The sequence below is a fragment of the Pteronotus mesoamericanus genome, unplaced genomic scaffold (genome assembly GCF_021234165.1).
Source record: "Pteronotus mesoamericanus isolate MK-2021 breed Mesoamerican mustached bat unplaced genomic scaffold, CSHL_Meso_final contig_26, whole genome shotgun sequence".
Lineage (NCBI taxonomy): Eukaryota > Metazoa > Chordata > Mammalia > Chiroptera > Mormoopidae > Pteronotus > Pteronotus mesoamericanus.
In genome coordinates, this window is record NW_026555109.1 from 538,649 (window position 1) to 561,372 (window position 22,724).

Sequence of the window (22,724 nt, forward strand, 5' to 3'; positions counted from 1 at the left end):
AGTTCAATGGCATTAAGTACATTCACAGTGTTGTGTAATCATCACCACTATTCGTTTTATATTCTGTGATATGATTTTGAACAGAATGACTTCTATAGGGTGAGCCAAAAAGTCCATTTAGTTTTTTCCATAAAATAAAAGACACATTTTTCAGTTTCACCAGTAACTTGATTGATTTGGATATTTTGAGTATTTTGGCTGGCTCCTCATGGGTAGTGACCAGGGATGCTGCTAAACATCTTCCAATGCATAAGACACCCCACAGCAAAGAATTATTTGGCCAAAACGTCAATAGTACCAAGAAACTTCACAAACCACTTTTGACATGTTCAATCATTCATTGCACCTTACTCATACACTGCAAAAAAATTTTATTGCATTTCAATTGCATTTTTACCTTTTTTGAAATAATAAAGCATAATATGCTGAAAATGTTGCATACCTTCTTCCATCTTCAATATCACAATGGCTGTACAAAAATTCAATCTTTTTATTTATTTATTTATTTATTTATTTATTTTTCCAAATACATTTGTCTCTGCCTTCCCCCCACCACTTTCCCATGCCCCTTCCTCCCTCACCCTCCTTCAATCCTTCCCCACTTTGGTTTTGTCCATGAGTCCTTGCTATATGTTCCTTGACTTGCCCCTTCCCTTCCTTTTCCGCCGCCCCACATCCCTCCTTCCCTCTTGTCTCTGTTGATTTCTTTTCCTTTCAGTGTTGCTGGTCTTATTTTCCTTGCATCTTTGTATTGTTGGTTGGGTTCCACTTATAGGTGAGATCATATGGTATTTGTCTTTCGCTCCCTGGATTATTTCGCTTAGCATAATGCTCTCTAGTTCCATCCATGCTGTCACGAAGTTTAGTAGTTCCTTTTATCTTTCTGCTGCATAGTATTCCATTGTGTGAATGTACCATAATTTTTTGATCCAATCATCCACTGATGGGCATTTAGGTTGCTTCCAACACTTGGCTATTGTAAATTGTGCTGCTATGAACATTGGGGTGCATAGGTTCTTTTGAATTTGTGTTTTGGGATTCTTAGAGTATAGTCCCAGCAGGGGAACCACTGGATCAAAAGGCAGTTCCATTTTCAGCTTTTTGAGGAAATTCCACAATGCCTGCACCAGTCTGCATTCCCACCAACAGTGTACTAGTGTTCCCTTTTCTCCACAGCCTCGCCAGCAGCTGTTGTTTGTTGATCTGTTTATGATGGCTCTTCTGACCAGTGTGAGGTGGTACCTCATGGTGGTTTTGATCTGCATTTCTCTGGTGATGGCTAGTGATGCTGAGCATCCTTTCAAATATCTGTGGGCCCTCTGCATCTCTTCCTTGGAAAAGCATCTGCCCAGGTCCTTTGCCCATTTCTTGATTGGATCGTTTGTCTTCTTGGAGTGGAGTCGAGTGAGTTCTTTATATGTCTTGGAGATCAAACCTCTATCTGATGTATCATTAGCAAATATATTTTCCCATACGGTTGGCTCCCTTCTCGTTTTGCTGATGTTTTCTTTAGCCGTGCAGAAGCTTCTTATTTTGAGGAGGTCCCACTTGCTTATTCTTTCCTTTATGTCCCTTGCTTTAGGAGACATATCAGTGAAAAAAATTGCTGCGTGGGATATCTGAGAGTTTCCTGCCAATGTTCTCCTCCAGGACTTTTATGGTGTTGCTGCGACTTATATTTAAGTCTTTTATCCATCTTGAGTTTCTTTTTGTGTATGGTGTCAGCTGATGATCCAGTTTCAATTTTTTGCATGTAGCCGTCCAGCTCTCCCAACACCATTTGTTGAAGAGGCTATTATTGCTCCACTTTATGCCTCTGCCCCCTTTGTCAAATATTAGTTGCCCATAGAGACCTGGGCTTCTTCCTGGGCTTTCTATTCTGTTCCACTGGTCTATGGGTCTGTTCTTGTGCCAGTACCAGATTGTTTTGAGTATAGTGGCTTTGTAGTAGAGTTTGATGTCCGGTATTGTGATCCCTCCTACTTTGTTTACCTTTCTCAAAATTGCTGCGGCTATTCGGCGTCATTTATGATTCCATATAAATTTTTGAAATGTCTGTTCTATTTCTCTGAAATACCAAATATTTCTCTTTGGTATCTTAATAGGCATTACATTGAATCTATAAATTGCTTTGGGTAGTATGGACATTTTGATGACATTAATTCTTCAAATTCATGAGCAGGATATTCTTCCATTTATTTGTGTCTTCCTTAATTTCTTTCTTCAATGTTGTATAGTTCTCTGCGTACAGGTCTTTTACCTCCCTGGTTAAATTTATACCTAGGTACTTTATTTTTCTTCTTGCTATAACGAATGGTATTTTTTTTTTCTGATTTCTTCTTCTTCTATTTCATTGATGGTGTACAAAAATGCCTTCGATTTCTGAATATTGACTTTGTACCTTGCAGTTTTGCCACATTCACTTACTATGTTGAGTAGTTTTTTGGTGGAGTCTGCAGGGTTTTCTATGTACACTATCATGTGATCTGCAAACATGATAGTCTTACTTCCTCCTTTCCTATTTGGATGCCATTTATTTTGTTTTCTTGTCCGATCGCTGTGACTAGGACTTCCAGTACCATGTTGAATAGAAGTGATGAAAGCGGACATCCTTGTCGTGTTCCCGATATCAGTGGGAAAGCTTTTAGTTTTTCCCCATTGAGTATGATGTTGGCTGTAGGTTTTTCATATATGGCCTTATTATGTTGAGGAATGCCCCATTTATTCCCATTTTGCTGAGTGTTTGGATCATGAATGGGTGCTGTACCTTATCGAATGCTTTTTCTGTGTCTATCGAGATGATCGTGTGGTTTTTGTCTTTCTTTTTATTTATGTGATATATTACATTTATTGATTTGCGTATATTTAACCATCCTTGCATCCCTGGGATGAATCCCACTTGATCATGGTGGATGATCTTTTTAATGTACTGCTGGATGCAGTTTGCTGATATTTTGTTGAGGGTTGTAACATCTATGTTCATCAGCGATATTGGCCTGTAGTTTTCTTTCTTTGTAGGTTCTTTATCTGGTTTGGGGATTAGGGTGATTTTGGCCTCATAAAAAGAGTCTGGGAGTCTTTCCTCATCTTAGATTTTTTGGAATAGTCTGAGATGGAGAGGGGTTAGCCTTCCTTAAATGTTTTGTAAAATTCTCCTGTGAAACCATCCGGCTGTGGGCTTTGTGTACCGCGAGTTTCTTGATCACTGCTTCAGTTTCCCCAGCTTTTATTGGTCTGTTCAAGCTTTCTGTTTCTTCCTCCTTCAGTGTTGGAAGATACTTTTCTAGAAATTTGTCCATTTCATCAAGGTTTTCAAATTTCTGGGCATATAATTATTCATAGTAGTTTCTGACAATCCTTTGTATTTCTGTGGTATCAGTTATTTCTATTCTTTCATTTCTGGTATTATTAATTTGGGTCCTCTCCCTTTTTTTTTTTGATGAGTCTGCTTAAAGACTTGTCGATTTTATTTCTCTTTTCAAAGAACCAGCTTCTGGATTGGTTGATCCTCTGAATTGTTCTTTTCGTCTCTATGTCATTCAGTTCTGCTCTAATCTTGATTATTTCCTTCCCTCTACTTTCTCTGGGATTTATTTGTTGTTGTTTCTCCAGTTCTTGAAGTTGTAGTGTTACGTCTTTTATTTGAAATGTTTCTATCATTTTTAGGTAAGCCTGTATTGCTATGAACTTCCCTCTCAGGACTGCCTTTGCTGAGTGCCATAGGTTTTGGACTGATGTATAGTCATTTGCATTTGTTTCCAGAAACTTTTCGATTTCTTCGCTTACCTCATTATTGACCCTTTCATTGCTTAATATTCTACTGTTCAGTCTCCATGAGTTTGCAAGGATTTGAAGTTTCTCTTTGAGGTTGATTTCCAGCTTCAAGCCCTTGTGGTCAGAGAAAAAGCTTGGTATTATTTCAATTTTCCCGAATTTGCTGAGGCTTGCTTTGTGTCCTGTCATGTGGTCTATCTATGAAAAAGTTCCACACACATTTGAAAAGTATGTGTATTTTGCTTCTTTGGGATATAAGGTTCTATATATGTCAGTTAAGTCCATTTGATTCAGTGCATCATTCAGCTCCACAATATCATTGTTGATGTTTTGTTTGCAAGATCTGTCCATTCTTGACAATGGGGCGTTAAAGTCCCCTACTATTAGTGTGTTACTGTCTATATCTTTTTCAAAGTCATCCAAGATTTTCCTTATATATTTAGGTGCTCCTATATTTGGTGCATTTAAATTTACAATGTTGATGTATTCTTGAAAGATTCTTCCTTTAAGTATTATAGAGTTTCCCTTGTGTGCATCTCTTTTTATGGCCTTTGTTTTGAAATCTATTTTGTCTGATATAAGTATTGCTACCCCTGCTTTCTTCTCTTGCCCATTTGCCTGGAATATTTTTTTCCATCCCTTTACTTTCAGTCTGTGTAGGTCATTTGTGCTGAGGTGGGTCTCTTGTAGGCAGCATATGTTTGAGTCATGTTTTCTTATCCTTTCAGCTATCCTGTGTCGTTTGGGGCATTTAGTCCATATACATTGAGTGTTATTATTGATAGAAACCTATTCATTTTTCCTCTTTGTACCTGTGTTTTTCTTGTTCTCATTCTTTTTCTTCATCTTCTTAAACCAGTCCATTTAGCATATCTTATAGTGCTGGTTTGGTGGACACGTATTCTTTTAGCCTTCCTTTGTCTGGGAAACTCCTTATTTCCCCCTTCTATTTTAATTGAGAGCCTTGCTGGGTAGAGCAGCCTTGGTGGTAGGGCCTTGATTTTCATTACTTGGAATATTTCTTGCCATTCCCTCTGGCTTGTAGTGTTTGTGCTGAGAAGTCAGCTACTAGCCATATTAGGGCTCCTTTGTCTGTTACTCTGTGTTTCTCCCTTGCTGCCTTTAGGATTCTCTCTTTGTCTTTGATATTTGCCATTTTAATGATGATTTGTCTTGGAGTGGACCTTATTGGATCCCTCTTGAATGGGCCCTCTGTGCTTCCTGGACCCGTGAGACCTTTTCTCTCCTCAAATTGGGGAAATTTTCCATCTTTACTTTTTCAAACGGGTTCTCTATCCCTTGCTCCTCTTCTCCTTCTGGTGTCCCTATTATGCGGATATTATTGTGTTTCAGGTTGTCCTGCATTTCCCTAAATGCCTCTTCATTCTTTTTGAGTCTTTTCTCCATTTCTTGTTCTTTCTGAGAGCTTTTTTCTACCTTGTCCTGCAACTCACTGATTTGATCCTCTGCTTCATCTAGTGTGCTTTTGATTCCTTCTACTCTGTTCTTCAGTTCAGAAATGGTACTCTTCATTTCCTCTTGTGTCTTCTTGATAGTTTCTATGTCCTTTTCCAGGCTGATATAGTTGGCTGTAAGATCCTGATAGTTTCTCTGTTGTTTCTCATAGTTCTCTTTGAGCTGGCTGAACTCATTGAGCTTCCTTCGAGCCATTATTTTTATTTAATTATCTGATAGTTCACTTGTCTCTATTTCATTTAGCTCTCCGTGTGGGGATTCTTCCTTTTCCCTCATTTGGGGGGAACTTCTTTTTCTTCCCATGTTTGTGAGAATCTATTTATTTATTTATTTACGTATTTACTTACTTACTTACTTATTTATTTATTTGCTTCTGCTTCAATTGATCCATCTAGATTTCCTGACTTTGTGGATTAAACTTTCATGGTAGTAGACGGGTCTTTTTATTTATTTGTTTTTCTTTACTTTTCTTTCTGAGTCTGCCTCTGATGATGTCAGTTGTTGACCCTATCTGACGTTGGGCCCTTTGTTTGAGCCTTCCAGGAATCTACTCTTTGTGTCTTTCTCCTGTGATTGTCAATCTTTTCACTCTGTCTTCATCTGTCAGGCTTAGGCACCACAGGGCGGAGCAGTGCCTCCTGATGGCTGGACTATCATCTCCTTAGAAGCTGCTGTCACTCAGGGGAGTGGTCCACCTGAGCAAGATGGGGGTCATGGACTAGGGAAGAGTTATCATCAGGACTCCCCAGTGCCTCCGTCTCCTGTCTCTCCTCAAGAATCTCTGGGCAACTCTGTGACCCCTTTGGCCAGGGATCCTCTATTTCTTCCAGCCCTTCTGCACTCAGCCTTGAGCTCTCACATGCAGAAGCTGTGTGCAGAGTGCACCAATGGCAGGTTAATTGATTCTCTTATGCCCCGGCAAGGTGGTAGCTGCAGAGTGCGAAGTGAGTTATTACCCGGGCTCCGCTGGCCACCGTCTCTGTTCTCTTCACAAAGTTTTCTTCACCAATCTTTCTTCAGGCACCAGTCTAGGCGGCTGCCACTGCAAATTTTTGCGTTGGCCCTTTAAATGTCTCTTTGCATCTCCAGCCACCTGTCTCTGGCAGAGAGCGACCCTAAGCTTTTCGGGGTTGTGTTTTGTCTGTGTGTTTTCCTGGTTTCAGCTGCTGTAGTCTAGGATTCCCTGTTTATATTTCAGACCCTATTCTTCTCAGGGGGATCTAACCGGCCGTTTCAATGTCCCTCTGGTGCTGGTGCCCGTGGGCGCCCAGCCCACCCTCTCGAGCCTCCACCGCACTTCTCACCGTTCAGATGTGTGAAAGTTGATTCCACTGTCTGTCCGCACCTTCAAGGCTCCTCTCCCTCTATCATTCCATTGTTTTCCAGGTGATTTTTCCACTATTTAGTCACAATTCCAGTTTGGTCTTGGGAGGAGGTCCGTGTCATTCCCATTCACTCCTCCACCATCTTTTTCTGACGGCCAAAAATTCAATTTGAATAAGTTTTTTAAAATTTATTTATTTATTTTTTCCAAATACATTTGTCTCTGCCTTCCCCCCACCAGTTTCCCCTGCTCCCTCCCTCTCCCCCTCCCCCCTCCCTCAACTCCTCCTCCTTGGCTCTGTCCATGAGTCCCTGCCACATGCTCCCTGACTTTCCCCCTCCCCTCTCTTTTCCCCGCCCCCGCCTCCTTCCCTCCTGTCTCTGTTGGTTTCTTTTCCCTTCAGTGTTCCTGGTCTTATTTTCCTTGCATCCCTGTATTGTTGGTTAGGTTCCACTTACAGGTGAGATCATATGGCATTTGTCTTTCGCCCCCTGGCTTATTTCACTTAGCATAATGCTCTCTAGTTCCATCCATGCTGTTGCGAAGTTTAGTAGTTCTTTTTTTCTTTCTGCTACGTAGTATTCCATTGTGTAAATGTACCATGCTTTTTTGATCCAATCATCTACTGAAGGTCATTTAGGTTGCTTCCAACACTTGGCTATTGTAAATTGTGCTGCTATGAACATTGGGGTGCATAGGTTCTTTTGAATTGGCGTTTGGGTGTTCTTATAGTCCCTGCAAGGGAACCACTGGATCAAAAAGCAAAAGACAAATACCATATGATCTCACCTATAAGCGGAACCTAACCAACAATACAAAGATGCAAGGAAAATATGACCAGCAGCACTGAAAGGAAAAGGAATCAACAGAGATAAGAGGGAAGAAGGGAGGGGCGGGCAGGGAAAGGGAAGGGAAGGGGAAAGTCAAGGAACATATAGCAAGAACTCATGGACAAAACCAAAGGGGAAGAGCTGAGGGAGGGAAGGAGGGAGGGGGCAAGGGAAAGTGGTGGGGGGGAGGCAGAGACAAATGTATTTAAAAATAAATAAAGAAAGAAAAAAACAAACCAAAAAAAAAGGCAGTTCCATTTTTAGCTTTTTGAGGAAATTCAATAAATTTTTAAAAAATACATGTTGATATGACATCTGTCACAATAGAGTCTAACGAATTTGTTTTGAATGTGGGTAAAGACAACTAAGCACTAGTAGAGCCATTGTGCTGGAAAAGATAAAACTTTTGGCCAGCCTAATAGTATGAAGATCAAAAATTCATTGGAGACACATATAGATAAATGATGTTGCAGACCAATGGAGAAAATCCACAGTAGAAGGAAAAGGAGGGATAATTTTTCTTAAAGAACAAGGATGCAACTCTTCCATCTTTCCTTCTCCAAGATGCTTTCTCTAAAGCAGAATTTAGGTCTGATACATGGATCCTCCCAGACAGTTCTATCCCAGATGCTAAAAGGAAGGTAAACTGGGTCCCTGAACTTTGGAATCATGATCTCTGGAAGCACTTTTGACTGTAGTGCCTGGTACACACTGGAATATTAATGAATGCTGAGGGCCACTTACCCATGAAATTGTCATGTCATGCCTGCATTTAAACCTTACAAATACTCTCCAGTGATTCTACATACTGGCTCTCCTTATATCCCCGAATATCACCAGCATTCACAGAGAAATTCATATAATGCTATATAGGCACCTATTTTATAGATGAGTGCTAAGAGCTATAATATTATTCAAACTCTAGCTTTTCCCAGCATAAAAATTATGGAATCATAGAAAAGTCATTTTGTACAAAGGATTGGTACAAAATAATAAACTTTAAGAAAATTATTAAGAATTGAGACCAGATTTATGTCATTTATCAACTAGATTTCAAGCATCTATTTCCAGCCTCCTAGTATTACCCAGATATGCTTGATATGTTCACAAATTCTCTGCTGACTCAATAAAGGACCCAGTTCAGGTGGTAAGTACACCTCATCTCAGTTTGTTCCACAAGATGCTTAGTTGAATATCATGTCTATAAAAACATCCATTGTATATTGATTGTTTTTGTTCTTGTTTAGGCTTCCAGCCTTACAAGAATTATAAAATCTTATTTCCCACACTATAAATCTAGATGAAGCTATCAAATTCACTTATTTACAGGGATTTTTGGGAAATGTAAGTGCTTGCCTGTTGGTCATATAATTGGTTCTTCATATTTTTACAAGTAAGAAATGTCAAGAATTGTGAGAGGGGACTTCAGGTCAAGATGGTGGCATAGGTATACATAACTCACCTCTTTGCACAACCACATAATAATTACAATTAAAATATAGAATGACCATCACTCAGAACAGTCAGAAATCAAGTTGAATGGAAAACTGACAACCACGGAATTAAAGACACCGCATCCATCCACATTGGAAGGAGGGGTGCGGATACAAAACAGGCTGGTCCCACCTGTGGTGGATAAAAATTTGGGAGGGATATCTTAGGAGTTAGAAGTCCCCTCATCACATCAGGCCCCCCAGCCAAGAAGATAAGTTCCCCACAATTTCTGGCTACAAAAACCAGCAGGGATCGAGTTGATGGAAGAAACTTCTGGAGCCCCAAGCAGTTCCTATTAAAGAACCGACACATGTACTCACCTACTAGACTCACTCAGTCTGAGCTCCAGTATGTGGGCAGCAACTTGAAGGGCACCTGTGGCATACTGGGAGAAACTGAAGGGTCTGACAGCAAGGCAAGCAGAGGCCATTGCCCCTTTCCTAAACCTTCTCCACATAGAGCCACAGAGCCAGCAAGCTGGTACCATATCTAAGACCCCATCAACCTGGCCAACACTGTTTGACCTGCCTTGGTGATCTGCAGAGACTCCATGCCACCCAACTTACAGACACACCCAAGCTGCTTTCCCATATGAATGGCTGGTCTTGTCTCATGCTACACAACTTCCTAAATCCTCTCAAATAAGCAACAGCTGGCTTCAATGAGCCCCAGGCCCAGTACTATCAACACCCAGCCTAGATTCACAGCTTGGCTACACCTGGGAATCTCCAAGCCCAGCACAAGTAGCAGCTATCTCAGATTGCTTTATAGGTCAGGTAGGGTGGCCCTGGGCAAAACACAAGTGGGGGTTGACCTTGGTTTGCACCAGCCAGGAAACCCCAATGCCAGTGCACCCAGTGGACAGCTATAGACTATGTAGGAGCACCACCACCCTGTCCCTATACAGCTGATCCTCCACAGAGGGTGGAGGTTGGTCATAGGTGGTCACAGCCAATCATTGCAACTCCCATTGATCTACCAACAGCAACTACAGCTCAACTGCAAGATGAAGGTGTACTTAGCCCTACACACGAAGGGTGCTCCTTGACTACCCAGCTTGGGGGATAAGAGAAGCTGTGCCACTGGACTCTGAAGGACAGCTACTATATTAGGCAACACTACCAAGACATGAAGTCAGAGCAACTCTACCTATTACATAGAAACAAACACAAGGAGGATGCCAAAATGAGGAGACAAAGAAACATGGCCCAAATGAAAGAACAGCTCAAAACTTTAGAAAAATCCCTGGTTGGTATGGCTCAGTGGATTTAGTGCCAGCCTGCAAACTAAAGGGTCACAGCTTAAATTCCCAGTCAAGGCACATGCCTGGATTGTGGGCAAGGTCCCTAATAGGGGGTGCACGAGATGCAACCACACATTGATGTTTTTCTCCCTCTCTTTCTCCCTTCCTTCCCCTCTGTCTAAAAATTAATAAATAAAAGTCATTTTTTTTAAAAAAACTTCAGAAAAAGAGCTAAATGAAATGGAGATAAGCAGTCTATCAGATGCAGAGTTCAAAACACTGGTTATAAGGATGCTCCAGGAACTTAGCGAGGACCTCAACAGCATAAAAAAATCCAGTCAGAATGAAGAATACACTAATTGAAATAAGAACAACTTACAGGGAAACTTATTTACAGGGATTCTTGGGAAATGTAAGAATCAGTAGAGTGGGTAAAGCCGAGAGTCAAATCAATGATTTGGAACATAAGGAAGCAAAAAACAACCAATCAGTACAAGAAGAAGAAAAAAGAATCCCCCAAAAAATGAGAATAGTATAAGCAGACTCTGGGACAACAGGCCCACCATTCGCATCATAGGGATCCAACATTCACCAGAAGGACAAGAGAAATAGCAGGAAGTTGGAAATCTTTTTGAAAAAACAGTAAAAGAATACTTCCCTAATTTGATGAAAGAAATAGACATACAAGTCCAGGAAGCACAGAAAATCCCAATTATGATGGATGCAAAGAGGCCTACTCCAAAACACATCATAATTAAAATGTCAAAGGTGAAAGATAAAGAATCTTGAAAGCAGCAAGAGAAAAACAGTTAGAGCCCTGGCTGGTGTGGCTCAGTGGATTGAGCACCAGACTGCGAACCAAAGGGTCACTGGTTCAATTCCCAGTTAGGGCACATGCCTGGGTTGCAGGCCAGGTCCCCCGTTTTGGGGGTGTGCAGAGACAACCACACACTTGATGTTTCTCTCCCTCTCTTTCTCCCTCCCTTCCCCCTCTCTAAAAAAAAAATAAAAAGTAAGATCTAAAAAAATAATAATAAAGTTAATTAATTAAAAAAGAGAAAAGAAAAGCAGTTAGATACCTACAAGGGTCCCATAAGACCATCAGCTGAATTCTCAAAAGAAACTTGCCAGGCTAGAAGAAGCTGGCAAGATATATTCAAAGTCATGAAAAGCAGGGACCAACAACCCATCAAAGCTATGATTTAGATCAAAGAGCAGATAAAGAGCTTCCCAGACAAGAAAAAACTAGAGTAATTCATCATCACCAAACCATTATTATGTGAAATGTTAATGGGACTTTTTTAAGAAAAAGATCAAAACTATGAACAATAAAATGGCAAAAATATGTATCTATCAACAATTTGAATCTAAAAAACAAACTAAGCAAACAAGAACAGAGACGGAATCATGGTTATAGACAGCATTTTGATGGTTGCCAGATGGGAGAAGCATGTGGAGGAATGGGTAAGGAGTTGAGGGGATAAGACATACAAATAGGTAGTTAGAGAATAGCCATGGGGATGTAAAGTACAGTATAGGAAATGGTGTAACCAAAGAAATTATACACATAACCCATGGGCATGAACAATAGTGTGGGGATTGCCTGAGAGAATGGGGGGTCCTAGGTGCAGGGGGGCATGGGAAAAATTGAGGACAATTGTTATTGCCTACACAATGAAATATAATTGAAAAAAAAAGGAATTGTGAGAAAGAAGGATTGTGAAATGGGCATGGTCTTCTCTTTAAGAAACATCTTATGATATAGGAGTGCTTCCACAACTTTTAGCTCTGGGCACTTATTTATCATGTTTTTATTAATGCCTGCAGATTTTGCTGGACAGAGAAGAGGACCTAGAACAAAGAGCTATGTATCAGTTACTCATGCAGCTCTTTAGAGGCAGGTGTGAGAACTTGAACCCGGGACCCTGCTTTAGCCTGGCTGGTGAAACCCAAGTGCTCTCAGCATGACTGAATACGGCACAAAGAGATGAAAAATAAGATTGGTGACCAGTAATCCATGTGGCTCTTGAGTCCATTGGGTAAATGCAGGTGTATGGGGGGGGGGGTATGTTTGACAGAAGAGAGTGGGGTTTACATTCAATCACATGTTACTCCTGCCATCCATCAGTGTAAGTAAAGCGACTCAACCCTTGGACCAGGCATTCAAGGTCTATAGCCTTGTGAGTCACAACTTACCCATGGAGAATATTGCTCTCCCTTAGATAGCTGCGAGTATCTTCTTGATTTTAATGATGAGGAATTATGGGAACATATATTGGTATCTGTTCAAAACAAAGATCATTTATTGCTGGATACTGAAGCACCTTTGATGGCTCCTCAGGTCACACTGGGGCAGGCTAGTTGACATGTTCATCACTGTATTTGTCACACCCTGACTGTTACTCTCAGTTAGTCTCCTGGGTTGCTAACTGGTTCCTAAGTGTTCTGCTTTTCTCAGAGGGGAGGTGAAGCTAGGCAAGTGGTAACTGGAGATGACCATGTTTTTGAAACATTTTTCTTTCAGTGTTTGATGTGGTGGAGTTGGATCTGTTTTACTGGTGGGTCATTAGGGGTCCATTGGATAGTAGAGAGAAACCAAAGAATATAATTCTAACTTTTAGGGTAGAAATTGAGTTCTTATATATCATATTTCCTTTCCTTACAGATTCAGTGTAGTACTGATTTTAGCAGACATTGATTGACTGCCAGGTGCTTTGCTAAGCAGTAGAAATATCAAGGTGAATAAATAGTTCAGAATTTAATTAGGGAGACAGACTCATAGCTATTTATCTATGTATAATTGCGTGGAATAAGAAACTTTTATTGAATCATTCATTTTTATAAAATTGGTTGCTCTTTAAACATTGTGCATCCAGGGATTAAGAATTGGCCTTTGCCTTCAGTGTATGTGTAGTCTAGATGAGTGTCTGCACAAAGTGAACACTTTATAGAAGAAAGCCATAAATTCTACCATATTCATGGAAGAGAGAGGCACAGGACAGAGTTTCAATGGCCACAAAAAGAGAATGCGATCATGAGTTGAAAACTTACATCCACACAAAACCTACACACAAATATTTATAGCAGCTGTATTCATAATTGCAAATATTTGGGCAACTAAGATGTCTTTCAAGAAGTGAATGCATAAACAAACTGTCATCCCTCCAGAGAATGAGATATTACTCAGCAATAAAAAGAAACAAACTATCAAGCCATGAAAAGATATGAAGGGAGCTCAAATGTACATTGCCAAGTGAAAGATGCCAGTCTGAAAAATCAACATACTTTATAATTCCAACTGTATGATATTCTTAAAAATGCAAAACTATAAACACAGTAAAAAGATCAGTGGTTGCCAGGGGTGAAGAAGGAGGGGGATAAAGGTTGAAGGGATGGAGCACCATGGATTTTCAGGATAATGATATTGTTATGGTACATAAATGATATTATACATTTGTCAAACTCCATAGAAGTATACAACACAAAGCGTGAGCACTAACTGTAAACAGTGAACTTCAGTTGATAGTAATGTATTAATATTGCCTAATTACAACAAATATATCACACTAATGCAATGGTCTTCAACCTTTTTCATCTCATGGCACATATAAACTAATTGCTAAAGTTCTGTGGCAGACAAAAAAATATATTTTTTGCCAATCTGACAAAAAAAAAGTGTAATTTTGATTCATTCACATCAGACAGCTATTGTTGTGTTGGCTGTTGTCATTTTTTATTTGACAATCTAAAGGAAAAGAGGTCAGTGCCCCTGACTAAATAGTCAGGTATTGCATGTTTTAAAAATTCTTGCAACACACGGGTTCGAAAATTGCTGCACTAATGCAAGATGTTAGTGACAGGGAACACTGTGTGTGTAGCAGGGAGAGGTATCTGGGAACTCTTTGTGCTCCTGCCTGTCTCAGAGGATGTAACTCCTCTTGTTTTTGTTCCCAGCAAAGAGCTCCAGGGAAAGTATTGCTGGATGCAGTTTGCAACCACCTCAACCTCGTGGAAGGCGACTATTTTGGCCTGGAGTTTCCTGACCACAAAAAGATCACGGTAGGTGATATCATATTGATGTTGCTATTTTATTTCCTGTTTGACTTGGAGAAGGGAGTAATTGGGAACTGTTCTTGACCATACATAAATATACAGAAGAAAAACACCCTGAGCACTTTCAATCTTTTTCTGAAAGTAATGTGTGGACAGCATTAGCAAATTCAAAGAGAATACATAATGATGACTGTCTCCCTCTCACCCTTTTTCCACATCTCTCCCTCCAAGGCCACCATTACCAGTTTCTTGTGTATCCTTCTGATCAAAGTCTGTGTGTATGTATACATAAATACATATTTTTGAAATATGTTAACATGAAAAAGTTTCACACACACATACACACACACGCACCCCCTGTATTTTTCATAGCTTACCCCATTAAAATGTCATGAAAATCTTTCCTTTTCAGGACATAAAGAGAATTCACTTCTTTTTAAAATAGTTTTATACAATTCCATTGAACACATATGCCATAATTGGCAACCTCTATTGTAAATGATGGGATACTTAGGTTGTTCCCAACCTTTTGCTATTACAAATAATGCTGCAGTAAACATACTAGTACATTTGTATTTGCACTCATGGCCATGAATTTCAGTAATTGAGATCCAAAGGCATTGCCTTGGCTAATCCATGGGATTGACCATTTCAAAGTTTGCTAAATACACAGTGGTTTTACAGTTGTGAGTACACAAAATACAGTTTATTCTTGTATAATTGATTATTAATTATTGTATTATTTTCCACATGAACAACTGTAAACTTACTTTTGCTCCACCCTGTATGTCATATTGTATTTTATAATGTAACTTACTGTTTTGTTTTTTTTAAATCTCTTTTGGCTGATGGCACTTTTAGGCTGTATCTGAATCTACCTTTTATTAGACAGTCTTTTAGACTCTAAGTACATTGGTTGTATTTCTGTTTGTTTTTTCATTAATGCTGAGTACCTAGAACTTTTGCTAGCCACTGCACTGGAGATCCAATAACAGTAAGATGCAGAGAATGTATAATCTAAGTGGGGCATCAAATTTATTCAGTGTCTCATACAGAGCAAGTAACAGGTGCTCCACTGGAGTCAGGGAACATTGGACAGTGGAGCAACAAACATTTGTGTTCAGGAAATCCTTCCCAGATACTGCAAAACTGAGACCCATGATGCCAGTAGAACTTGACCTAATAGAAAGAACATTCTGGGAAGAGAGGATACCCCATATAAAAAGAGAAGAAAGCAAGTGGTCTATTTAGGAACCTTCAAATGAGATCGAATGTTAGAAGTAAGGGGAAAAGGATGCTGGTGAAGAAACCAAGAAAGGAGGGCTTGAAAGCTAAGGATTTTTTATACCATTGCTGTCCAATAGTAATATAATGTAAGCCACATACATAATTTCAAATTTTCTAGCAGTTATGTTAAAAAATGAAATTAATTTAAAAGTATACTTAATTTAATATATCCCAAAACATTATCATTTCAACATGAGATCAATATCATAAACTAAAAATAAGATATTTTACATATTTTCATGCTATCTTCAAATCTAGTATGTTTTTGACACAGACCAGCCATATTCCAAATGCTCAACAGTCACACATAGCTGGCAGCTGTTGTGTTGGATGGCTACAGTTCTATACCAGGCCAATGTGCTTGGAAAATTATAAATGTGTTTTAAAGGGAACATGGTATGATCTGATGTATGGCTTAGAAAGAGAACTGTAGCCATATTAGAAAAGACCAAGACTGGAGTTAGGAACTCTGTCAGGATCTTCTAGCATTTCAGGTAGGAGATGGTGCTGGATGAAACTCAGAGAATCCCAGTGGGGGTTGGATGGAGGAGAATGAATTCAAGAAATTTTGTTGGGGGGAGGCAGGGAATAGTTAGGAATATGACTGAATGGACGGGCTTCTGTGGGAAAAAGAGCTCAGTGTAGATGGGTTTTCCCACTTTGCCATTTGGATGGAAGTGGCACCAGTCACTGAAGATGGAAAGCCTCAGAGAGACATGTACATAAAGAGGTAAAGAAATGAGTTCCAGAGCAGACAGGAGCAGGTAAGGGAATCAGTGAACATTTCAGTGATGTCCAGTGGGCAGTACCAGTAGGTGTATTTCCTGGAGCACAGAAAAGAGATCTGAGCTGAAATTTAAGCATCATACAGCTATTTTTAAATAGTAATTTAAGCTCTTGTACTAGATGAGAATATAGAAAGTTCAAAGGAGGCAAAAGTGGTACACCAATGTTTAAGGTATGGACAGGCAAAGATGGACCCTCAAAGAAGGTACAGATAGAGAAAAGAAAAACAACCAGAAGAAAACATCACAGAGCAAGGGAATAGAGCACTGCAAGGAAAGAGGGGCATACAGGAGAAGAGGAGGTAGGAGGTGTAAGTGAGCAAATCTGTCATATACCTAAAAGTGGGTACAAATTGTGTTTTCTTAACTTATTCCTATCTCCAAATACTCTTTGCATTCTCTAGTGTTTACTTTAAATCTAGTATTCCACCAGTCCATTTAATGATAGAGCAAATGACCACAGAGAAGCCAAATCTAATTCCACATTCAGTTATTCATCTAAGAATCATTTTATAACTGCACTGTCAGTCATGACCCTTCATCCTCTAAAAGACAAATGATAAGTAGTTACAAATATGGTGGGATAGGTAAACATGGCCTGCCACCTCGCACAACCACATCAAAGTTACAAGTAAAATATATATATATATATATATATCACTCAGAATCATCAGCGATCTACAGAAATCAAGATGACAGAGTAGTGAATGGAAGTCACACTGACCTCCTCCCAGCACCATTCTGGAATACAACAAAAATGTGGAGAAAGCACATGAACAAACAATTGAACAATAACGAGAGAGGAGCGTTATAGCCTTGGATAGACAGAAGAATCAGCTTCAGCGCAACCTAACTGGTAAGGAGTGTGGTAGAGACTCGAGAAGGCGGGTGGATGGGGCACCCATAGGCAGCAGCACCAGAGGGTTATTGAAACGGCCAGCTGTAACATTTCAAAATCCTTCTAGTGAGAAGATAGAAGAGCAAGGTCTAAACCATAAGCGGGGATCTCCAGCCTACAACACCAGAACCCAAAAAGTACACAGATAACAACCAGCTGCAAAAAGCGGCAGGGTTGCTCTCTGCCAGAGACAGGTGACTGGCAGAGAAAGGCAAAGAACCTTTCAAAGGGCCAATGCATGAATTTTTATTTGCAGCCATTTACCCTGGTCTCCATGAAAGGCAGGGGCAGAGTGGGCTACAGATGACTGAGGAGAGACTGGGAGAGGAGGCTTTGGGGAGAGAACTGAGAGAGTACCCAGCGGGATCCCAGTGCTGACTCCTCCCCCATACGGAAGTAGCCATCTGGTTCAGGAAGACCACTTCTCTGAGCAGCCGCAGCATGAGAGGACCCAATAACCCTGCCCTCAGGAGGGACTCTGCCCCACCCTGTGGTGTCTAAGTCTGACTGCTGAGTGCAGAGTGACAAGATTAATAACTGAAGGAGATAGCCACAGACAGTAGATTTCTGGAAGTCTCAAGCAAACTGTCTAAGGTCAGACAGGGTCAACATCTGACACCATAAGAGGCAGATCCAGAAAGAAAAAACAGCGGTCTCCTACCATAGAAGTTCACACCACAAAGTCAGGAAGTCAAGACAGATCAATTTAAGAAGCAGAAGCAAAAAAGAGGATGCTTACAATAATAAGAAGAAAAAGAAACACTCCCCCCACACCCAGTCGAAGGGAAAGGAGGAATCCCCACAAAGAGAACTAAATGAAACAGAGGCACATAAACCATCAGATACTGAGTTTAAAACAATGGTTCTAAGGAAGCTCAATGAGCTCAGTGAGCTCAGAGAGAATTACCAAAAACTACAGGAAAACTACGAGTACCTTACTGCAAACTATATCAGCATCAAAAAGGACATAAAAACTATCAGTAAGAGATCAGAGGAAATGAAGAATACAATTTCTGAATTGAACAACACAGTGGTGGAAAGAAGGAGGAGGGACTAAACAAAGAACATGTATGAATGACCCATGGACACGGACAACAGAGTGGGAATTGACTGTAGGAGCAGGGGGCGGGGTAAGATGGGTGGAGGAGGGCAAAGGGGGAAAAATTGAGACAACTGTAATAGAATAAATATGATTTAAAAATAAATTTCTTTTTAAAAATTAAGAAGAAAACAACCACCAGAAATCTAATTGAAGGGAAGTCCATCTACTACAGAATATAAAAAACTTAAAAATCCATATCTATCAAGAGTAGTAGGAGGGACAGAGATGTGGAACAGGCTGGTCCTACAACCCCGTGTGGTGGATAATAATTCAGGAGGGATATCTTGTAAATGAGAGGTCCCAGTCCCACACCCCGCCCCCCAGCCCAGGTTTCCAGTGGGAAGATAACCCCCTATACCTTCTGGCTGCAGAAACAAGCAAGGATTGAGTTGGTGGAAGAAACTTCTGGAGTCCCAAGAAATTCATCTTAAAGAACCTACACATGCACTTAATCAAACACACTCCCTCTGAGCTCCAGCACCAGGGTAGCAGCTTGAAAAGCACCAGTGGCATACAGGGAGAAAATGAAGTATCTGGCGTCATGCTGAGCTGTGGGACAGCATTCTTCTGGACAGAAAGGTAGGCCATTGTCCCTTTTCTGAACCCTCCCCTGACAAAACCACAGAGCCGGCAGGCTGGTGCCATAGCTGAGACTCCATCAACCTAGCTAACACTGTTTGCCCAGATCCCCAGAGACTTTGTCCCACCTGACTTATGGTCCCACCACAGCTGCTTTTCCATATGAATGGCTGGCCTTGGCCTGTGCTTCACAGCTTCCTAAATCATCTCAAACAAGGAACAACTAGCATCTGGGAGGTCCCATCATCCCATACATCTTACAAGGGGCCCCAGGCCCAGCACTAGCAGCAACCAGCTTAGATTCACAGCTTGCTTTACCTGGGACTCTCCAAGCCCAGTACAAGTAGCAGCCATCTCAGATTGCTCAGGCAATGTGGCCCTGGGCAAATCACAGCTAGGGGCTTACCTTTGTCTGTACCATCCAGAAAACCTCAGGGCCAGTGTTCCCAGTGGACAGCCACAGAGGACCACATAGGAGCACTACCACCCTGCTCCTACACAGCTGATCCTCCACAAAGGATGGACGTTGGTGGTCAGTAGTCACAGCTGGTCCTTGCACCTGACTGGCCTGGATAAATCCCTCCCATTGACCTACTAACAGTAACCAAGGCTCAACTACAAGAGGAGGGTTTACTCAGCCAACACAAGGGTGTGCCCCAAGTACCCACCTTGGGTCAGAGGGGAAGCTGTGCCACTTGACCCTATTGGACACCTACTACTTTAGACCACGCTACCAAGGCAGGGAGTCATAGCAACTCTGCCAGAAACAAACACCAGGAGGCGGCCAAAATAAGGAGACAGAGAAACATGGACCAAATGAAAGAACAGATCAAAACTGCAGGAAAGGAGCTAAATGAAATGAAGATAAGCAATCTATCAGATGCAGAGCTCAAAACTGGTTATAAGGATGCTCAAGGAATGTAGTGAGGACCTCAACAGCATAAAAAAGATTCAGTCAGAAAGGAAGGATACACTAATTGAAATAAAGAACAGTTTACAGGGAAATAACAGTAGAGTGGATGAAGCGAAGAAGCAAATCAATGATTTGGAACATAAGGAAGCAAAAAACAACCAATCAGAACAACAAGAAGAAAAAAGAACCCAAAGAAACATGAATAGTACAAGCAGCCTCTGGGAGAACCTCAAGAGGTCCAACATTCACTTCATAGGGTTGCCAGAAGGAGAAGAGAAAGAGCAGGAAATTGGAAATCTAGTGAAAGAAAATTTCCCTAATTTGTTGAAATAGATATGCAGCCTTGGCTGGTGTGGCTCAGAGGATTGAATGCTGGCCTGCAAACCAAAGGGTTGCTGGTTCCATTCCTAGTTAGGTTATATACCTGAGTTTGGGCCGAGTCCACAGTGGGGGACACGTAAGAAGCAACCACACATTGATGTTTCTCTCCCTGTCTCCCTCCCTTCCTCCTTTCTCTCTAAAAATAAATGAATAAAATTTTAAAAAGAAAGAAAGGAAGGAAGGGAGGGAGGGAGAGAGAGAAGGAAAGAAAAAAAGAAGGAAGGAAAGAAGGGAGGGAGGGAGGGAAAGAGAAAGAAGGAAGGAAGGAAGAAAGAGAGAAAGAGAAAGAAAGAGAGGGAGGGAGGAAGGAAGGAAGAAGAAAGAGAAAAGGGAGGGAGGGAAGGAAGGTAAGAAAGAAAAGAGAGAGAGAAAGAGAAAGGAAGGAAGGAAGGAAAGGGGAGGGGAAGGGAAGGGAAGGGAAGAGAAGGGAAGGAAGACTTTTCAAGTCCAGGAAGCACAGAATCCCAAACAAGTTAGATACAAAGAGGCCCGCTTCAAGACACATCATAATTAAAGTTCCAATGGTTAAAGATAGAGAATATTTTTTTAAAAATATATATTTTATTGATTATGCTATTACACTTGTCCGATTTTTTTCCTCCCCTTTTTACCCTCTGCATCCCCTCTTCCTCTAGCATCCCACCCGACCCCGCCACTGCCCTTAGTTCATATCCATGGTTCATATATATAAGTTCTTTGGCTTCTCCATTTCCTATACTTTTCTTAACTTCCCACTGTCTATTTTGTACCTGCTATTTATGCTGCTTATTCTTTGTACCTTTTCGCCCATTCTTCCTCCTTCCCCTCTCCTCTGATTTCCATTTCTATTATTCTGTTCCTGTTCTAGTTGTTTGCTTAGTTTGTTTTTTGTTATTTTTTTTTTCAGGTTCAGTTATTGATAGTTGTGAGTTTGTTGTCATTTTACTGTTCTTAATTTTTTATCTTCTTTTTCTTAGATAAGTCCCTTTAACATTTCATATAATAAGGGCTTGGTGAGATGAACTCCTTCAACTTGACCTTACCTGGGAAACACTTTCTGTGCCCTTCCATTCTAAATGATAACTTTGATGGATAGAGTAATCTTGGGTGTAGGTCCTTGTCTTTTCATGACTTTGAATACTTCTTTCCAGCCCCTTCTTACCTATAAGGTTTCTTTTGAGAAATCAGCTGATAGACTTACGGGAACTCCTTTGTAGATAACTGTCTCCTTTTCTCTTGCTGCTTTTAAGATTCTTTCCTTATCTTTAATCTTGGTTAACATAACTATGATGTGCCTTGGTGTGTGCTTCCTTGAGTCTAACTTCTTTGGGACACTCTAAGCTTCCTGGATCTCCTGGAGTCTATTTCCTTCACCAGATTGGAAAAGCTCTCGCTCATTATTTTTTCAAGTAAGTTTTCATATGCTTGCTCTTCCTCTTCTCCTTCTGGCACCTCTATGATTCGGATGTTGGAATGTTTAAAGTTGTCCGAGAGGTTCCTAAGCCTCTCTTCATTTTTTTTGAAATCTTGTTTCTTCATTCCGTTCTGGCTGAATGTTTATCTCTTCCTTCTGCTCCCAGTTGTTGATTTAAGTCCTGGTTTCCTTCTCTTCATGGTTGGCTCCATGTATACTTTTCTTTATTTCACTTTGCACAGCCTTCACTTTTTCCTCCATTTTGCAACGATACTCAACCATTTCTGTGAACATCCAGATTACCAGTGTTTTGAACTCTACATCTGATAGGTTGGCTATCTCTTCATCACTTAGTTCTGTTTTTGGAATTTTATCTGTTCTTTTATTTGGGCCATATTTCTTTGTCTCAGTGCACCTGTTATGTTGCAAGGGGCAGAGACTTAGGTATTCATTTGCCGGGGTGGGGCAGCCCAGGTTGCTGTGTTGTGGCGCTATATGTGGGGAAGGGGTCCAAGAAGGAACAGTCCCACTTACTGGGCTCTCAGATGGCTTTCAGTTGCTTCTGCCACTACCCACAAGCAAATTGGGCCCTTCTGGTGCTCTTCCGTGGTGGGTGGGTTTGTATACATTCTAAGACCCTGTGCGTCTCTCCAATAAACTCTCCTGTGAGTCTGGGAGTTTCTCCCACCACCTCAACCTCCACAGATTTTTACAGCCAGAGGTTTTGAGGTGTTCTTTTCCCACAATGGAACCCTGGGTTGCACAGTTTGTCTCACTCCCCAGATGTTCCTTCTAGTTTATCCACACACAAATGTGGGACCACCTGGTCCACCAGCCACCACCTCTCCATGTTCTCTGTGCCCTGGCTGCCTATCTCTGCCCCTCCTACCAGTCTGGATGAATGTTTCTTTTTTAACTCCTTGGTTGTCAGACTTCCATACAGTTTGATATTCTGGCAGTTCTGGTTTTTTTTGTGTTTTTAAATTTGTTGTTGTCCTTGTTTTGGTTGTACAAGGAGGCAAAGTGTATCTACCTATGCCTCCATCCTGGCCGGAAGTTCTCTAAATCCAAAAGAGAATCTTAAAAGCAGTAAGAGAAAAGAAGTTAGTTACCTCCTGGGGAGTTTCCATAAGACCATCAGCTGATTTCTCAAAAGAAACTTTGCAGTCTAGAAGTATATGGCAAAAAATAT

At 40.8% G+C, this 22,724-nt stretch overlaps 1 protein-coding gene across 1 annotated transcript in view; it reads left to right on the forward strand.

Annotated features, from left to right (window-relative positions):
* FARP1 (FERM, ARH/RhoGEF and pleckstrin domain protein 1) overlaps nucleotides 1-22,724 on the forward strand; it is a 400,915-nt gene that overhangs the window by 254,072 nt on the left and 124,119 nt on the right. Inside the window, exon 3 of the mRNA XM_054574324.1 lies at nucleotides 14,096-14,200. Coding sequence (XP_054430299.1) covers nucleotides 14,096-14,200 — 105 coding nt within the window. The remainder of the gene's footprint in view (nucleotides 1-14,095; nucleotides 14,201-22,724) is intronic.